Source organism: Bombina bombina, chromosome 3, assembly GCF_027579735.1.
Source record: "Bombina bombina isolate aBomBom1 chromosome 3, aBomBom1.pri, whole genome shotgun sequence".
NCBI classification, from domain to species: domain Eukaryota; kingdom Metazoa; phylum Chordata; class Amphibia; order Anura; family Bombinatoridae; genus Bombina; species Bombina bombina.
Genome location: NC_069501.1, coordinates 633,260,133 through 633,266,132, shown reverse-complemented (window position 1 = coordinate 633,266,132; position 6,000 = coordinate 633,260,133). Strand labels below are relative to the sequence as shown.

The window sequence follows — 6,000 nt, the reverse complement described above, 5'->3', positions numbered from 1 at the left end:
ACGGACAGGCTTAGAGTCCTTAAACTAGCTAATTCATTCATTTCGGAGGCCGTAGTACATTTAACCAAACTTACGGCTAAGAACTCAGGATTCGCCATACAGGCACGTAGGGCGCTGTGGCTAAAATCCTGGTCAGCTGATGTTACTTCTAAGTCCAAATTACTTAATATACCTTTCAAGGGGCAGTCTTTATTTGGGCCCGGTTTGAAAGAAATTATCGCTGACATTACAGGAGGTAAGGGCCACGCCCTACCTCAAGACAAAGCCAAAGCTAAGGCTAGACAGTCTAATTTTCGTCCCTTTCGGAATTTCAAAACAGGAGCAGCATCAACCTCCACTGCACCAAAACAGGAGGGAGCTGTTGCTCGTTACAGGCAAGGCTGGAAGCCTAACCAGTCCTGGAACAAGAGCAAGCAGGCCAGGAAACCTGCTGCTGCCCCAAAGACAGCATGAACCGAGAGCCCCCGATCCGGGACCGGATCTAGTGGGGGGCAGACTTTCTCTCTTCGCCCAGGCCTGGGCAAGAGATGTTCAGGATCCCTGGGCGCTAGAGATCATATCTCAGGGATACCTTCTAGACTTCAAATTATCTCCCCCAAGAGGGAGATTTCATCTGTCAAGGTTGTCAACAAACCAGATAAAGAAAGAAGCGTTTCTACGCTGTGTACAAGATCTGTTATTAATGGGAGTGATCCATCCGGTTCCGCGGTCGGAACAAGGACAAGGGTTCTACTCAAACCTGTTTGTGGTTCCCAAAAAAGAGGGAACTTTCAGGCCAATCTTAGATTTAAAGATTCTAAACAAATTCCTAAGAGTTCCATCGTTCAAAATGGAAACTATTCGGACAATCTTACCCATGATCCAAAAGGGTCAGTACATGACCACAGTGGATTTAAAAGATGCTTACCTTCACATACCGATTCACAAAGATCATCACCGGTATCTAAGGTTTGCCTTCTTAGACAGGCACTACCAGTTTGTAGCTCTTCCATTCGGATTGGCTACGGCTCCAAGAATCTTCACAAAGGTTCTGGGTGCCCTTCTGGCGGTACTAAGACCGCGAGGGATTTCGGTAGCTCCGTACCTAGACGACATTCTAATACAAGCTTCAAGCTTTCAAACTGCCAAGTCTCATACAGAGTTAGTTCTGGCATTTCTAAGGTCGCATGGATGGAAAGTGAACGAAAAGAAGAGTTCTCTTTTTCCTCTCACAAGAGTTCCATTCTTGGGGACTCTTATAGATTCTGTAGAAATGAAGATTTACCTGACAGAAGACAGGTTAACAAAGCTTCAAAATGCATGCCGTGTCCTTCATTCCATTCAACACCCGTCAGTAGCTCAATGCATGGAGGTGATCGGCTTAATGGTAGCGGCAATGGACATAGTACCTTTTGCACGCCTACACCTCAGACCGCTGCAATTGTGCATGCTAAGTCAGTGGAATGGGGATTACTCAGATTTGTCCCCTACTCTGAATCTGAATCAAGAGACCAGAAATTCTCTTCTATGGTGGCTTTATCGGCCACACCTGTCCAGGGGGATGCCATTCAGCAGGCCAGACTGGACAATTGTAACAACAGACGCCAGCCTACTAGGTTGGGGCGCTGTCTGGAATTCTCTGAAGGCTCAGGGACTATGGAATCAGGAGGAGAGTCTCCTTCCAATAAACATCCTGGAATTGAGAGCAGTTCTCAATGCCCTTCTGGCTTGGCCCCAATTAACAACTCGGGGGTTCATCAGGTTTCAGTCGGACAACATCACGACTGTAGCTTACATCAACCATCAGGGAGGGACAAGAAGCTCCCTAGCAATGATGGAAGTATCAAAGATAATTCGCTGGGCAGAGTCTCACTCTTGCCACCTGTCAGCAATCCACATCCCGGGAGTGGAGAACTGGGAGGCGGATTTCTTGAGTCGCCAGACTTTTCATCCGGGGGAGTGGGAACTTCATCCGGAGGTCTTTGCCCAAATACTTCGACGTTGGGGCAAACCAGAGATAGATCTCATGGCGTCTCGCCAGAACGCCAAACTTCCTCTCTACGGGTCCAGATCCAGGGATCCGGGAGCGGTTCTGATAGATGCTTTGACAGCACCTTGGAACTTCGGGATGGCTTATGTGTTTCCACCCTTCCCGCTGCTTCCTCGATTGATTGCCAAAATCAAACAGGAGAGAGCATCAGTGATTCTAATAGCGCCTGCATGGCCACGCAGGACTTGGTATGCAGATCTAGTGGACATGTCATCCTGTCCGCCTTGGTCTCTACCTCTAAGACAGGACCTTCTGATACAGGGTCCATTCAAACATCAAAATCTAACTTCTCTGAAGCTGACTGCTTGGAAATTGAACGCTTGATTTTATCAAAACGTGGTTTTTCTGAGTCGGTTATTGATACCCTGATACAGGCTAGGAAGCCTGTTACCAGAAGGATTTACCATAAAATATGGCGTAAATACCTATACTGGTGCGAATCCAAAGGTTACTCCTGGAGTAAGGTTAGGATCGCTAGGATATTGTCCTTTCTACAAGAAGGTTTAGAAAAGGGTCTATCAGCTAGTTCATTAAAGGGACAGATTTCAGCTCTGTCCATCTTGTTACACAGGCGTCTGTCAGAAAATCCAGACGTCCAGGCCTTTTGTCAGGCTTTAGCTAGGATCAAGCCTGTGTTTAAAGCTGTTGCTCCGCCATGGAGTTTAAACTTAGTTCTTAACGTTTTACAGGGTGTTCCGTTTGAACCCCTTCATTCCATTGATATAAAATTGTTATCTTGGAAAGTTCTGTTTTTAATGGCTATTTCCTCGGCTCGAAGAGTCTCTGAGTTATCAGCCTTACATTGTGATTCTCCTTATCTGATTTTTCACTCAGACAAGGTAGTTCTGCGTACTAAACCTGGGTTCTTACCTAAGGTAGTCACTAACAGGAATATCAATCAAGAGATTGTTGTTCCATCCTTGTGTCCAAATCCTTCTTCAAAGAAGGAACGTCTTCTACACAATCTGGATGTAGTTCGTGCCCTCAAGTTCTACTTGCAGGCAACTAAAGATTTTCGCCAAACTTCTTCCCTGTTTGTCGTTTATTCTGGACAGAGGAGAGGTCAAAAAGCTTCTGCTACCTCTCTCTCTTTTTGGCTTCGTAGCATAATACGTTTAGCCTATGAGACTGCTGGACAGCAGCCTCCTGAAAGAATTACAGCTCACTCCACTAGAGCTGTGGCTTCCACTTGGGCCTTTAAGAATGAGGCCTCTGTTGAACAGATTTGCAAGGCTGCAACTTGGTCTTCGCTTCATACTTTTTCCAAATTTTACAAATTTGACACTTTTGCTTCTTCGGAGGCTATTTTTGGGAGAAAGGTTCTTCAGGCAGTGGTTCCTTCTGTATAATGAGCCTGCCTATCCCTCCCGTCATCCGTGTACTTTTGCTTTGGTATTGGTATCCCAGAAGTAATGATGACCCGTGGACTGATCACACATAACAGAAGAAAACATAATTTATGCTTACCTGATAAATTCCTTTCTTCTGTTGTGTGATCAGTCCACGGCCCGCCCTGTTTTAAGGCAGGTAAATATCTTTTAAATTATACTCCAGTCACCACTTCACCCTTGGTTACTCCTTTCTCGTTGATTCTTGGTCGAATGACTGGGACTGACGTAGAGGGGAGGAGCTATATGCAGCTCTGCTGGGTGAATCCTCTTGCATTTCCTGTTGGGGAGGAGTTATATCCCAGAAGTAATGATGACCCGTGGACTGATCACACAACAGAAGAAAGGAATTTATCAGGTAAGCATAAATTATGTTTTTATCCGCTTACCCAGTTGGTTCAAATACAGGAATTGTTTGACCCAGACAATAACTAGTCAGAGTAATCTTAATATAAGCCCCCCGCTATAGAAGGGGCTTTTTTGCGAGTTTAGTGTTAATTTAACCATACTGTCCAAATCACTAATAGTTGCTAATACCTACCGTAGACTACAATTACCAGTATATTTTATGACATAGTTGCTTTCTATAGCGGCAAAACTGTTGCGTGATTGTAGCATACCTTATGACAGGTTGTCTATTTTATCGCTCAGTATAAAAAAACAGAGGCAATACTTTATAACAAGTTGATACTAACATTGTCATCTGACAGCAACTGTATTGTGTATCATTACTCTGACTCATCATTGTGACCATCTAAACAATATCATGAACTCTCTGGGTTCAAGCAAATTTTAGTAGTGTGTGTATGCACAATAAAGATATTTTGTACGAATGTTGGTTATTAGAAATTTTTATTTTTTTTATACCTTACCTTTTCAATAATATTGACTCGGTGTCTGGCAATCTGTCTTTTATGCAACCCTAGTTGCATTTTTTGTACATAAAACAGAAGAAGTTCTACTCTGGAACCAAAGTGCACTGCTGGTGCAGAGTGGAACCCACTGCTGATCCAATCAACAGCGCTAGTCGCACGACTCAGATGTGCAACTAGCGCTGCCGATTGGATCAACAGCGGGTCCCAAGTGGAACTTCTACTGTGTGCTTATCCCCTTTGCGGGGGTTAAATACACAGTAGAAAAGGGTCAATAGTTGAAGAATTACACGCTTTAGTCTAACGGACTAGGGCATGTAATTTTTTCGGCTATAATGGCTCTTTAACAATTGTTTGTCTACTAGCATATTTTAAAGGGACACTGTACCCAAATTTTTTCTTTCGTGATTCAGATAGAGCATGACATTTTAAGCAACTTTCTAATTTACTCCTATTATCAAATTTTCTTCATTCTCTGGGTATCTTTATTTGAAATGCAAGGAAGTAAGTTTAGATGCCAGCCCATTTTTGGTGATCAACCTGGGTTGTTCTTGCTAAACTCATCCACCAAAAAAAAAGTGCTGTCCAGAGTTCTGAATAAAAAAAAAAAAGCTTAGATGTCTTCTTTTTAAAATAAAGATAGCAAGATAACGAAGAAAAATTGATAATAGGAATAAATTAGAAAGTGACTTAAAATTGCATGCTCTATCTGAATCATGAAAGAAAAAAATTGGGTTCAGTGTCCCTTTAATGGCAGTCTTAAACAGACTGCACTTTTAGATTAAAATGCAACATATTTCACCTACAGCCGAATAGATTAAATCCTCACCAACCAAACAAGCCTATCTCAACTAAACCGCTGCAAGATCTCCCCCACTTCGTGGTCGGACCACTCGGTGGTCATGCTATAGTTTAGCTGGCTAGATGAACCACCTGGCCCCTACCTTTTGGAAACTTGACAATGCACTTTTAAACAACGTAGATATGGTACAACATCTAAACAACTTAATAGTAGAATATTTTTAAATGAATAACCCGTCCACATCTAACTAGTTTGCAATTTGGGAGGCACACAAATGTCTACCCCGGGGCGAATTTATGTATGTATTATCCTGTATTGTTTAAAATGTCTTGCTCTATCCAGTCCATGTAAGTTTCATTTTGACTTTACTGTCCATTTAAGGACTGTTCATTAATTAATTCCAGTTGTATGTGTAAAAGACATTTTTATAGCACAATTTAATCTCCTCTTCCCTTCAATGTAGTTACTGTGTACATGGCCCCAAGCATCAGGACTGTGTGATGGATCTTGTCCGAAAGCAAGTGGAAGAATGTGATCGACTAGGTGGATTTTTCACTATAATGAGCATGGCTGGAGGAACAGGATCTGGCATGGGGACACATGTCACACAATGCTTACGTGATGCGTATCCTAACTCACTTCTACTCAATCATGTTATTTGGCCCTATGGCACTGGAGAGGTGAATACTAAAGTGTTTTCTATGTGTGATAGTAATTCATTAGATATTTTCTCACATGTTTCTTTGTATAAGTGTTTTGTTGTTGTTTTTTTTACTCCAGATAACTTACATTTGTTACCTAGGTTTTATTTAAAAAAAAAAGTTTAGGAAAGTCAAAATTAATCTTGCATGATATAGGTAGAGCATATAATTTTAAGAAACTTTTAAATTCACTTCTATTTTCAAATGT

General features: G+C 42.2%; 1 protein-coding gene across 5 annotated transcripts in view; it reads left to right on the top strand.

Annotated features, from left to right (window-relative positions):
• Positions 1 to 6,000, top strand: part of TUBD1 (tubulin delta 1) — a 127,459-nt gene that overhangs the window by 35,715 nt on the left and 85,744 nt on the right. For all 5 annotated transcript variants that reach the window (XM_053707334.1, XM_053707335.1, XM_053707336.1 and 2 more), the window contains one exon: positions 5,555 to 5,771. In XM_053707334.1, the coding sequence (XP_053563309.1) occupies positions 5,555 to 5,771 (217 nt within the window). The remainder of the gene's footprint in view (positions 1 to 5,554; positions 5,772 to 6,000) is intronic.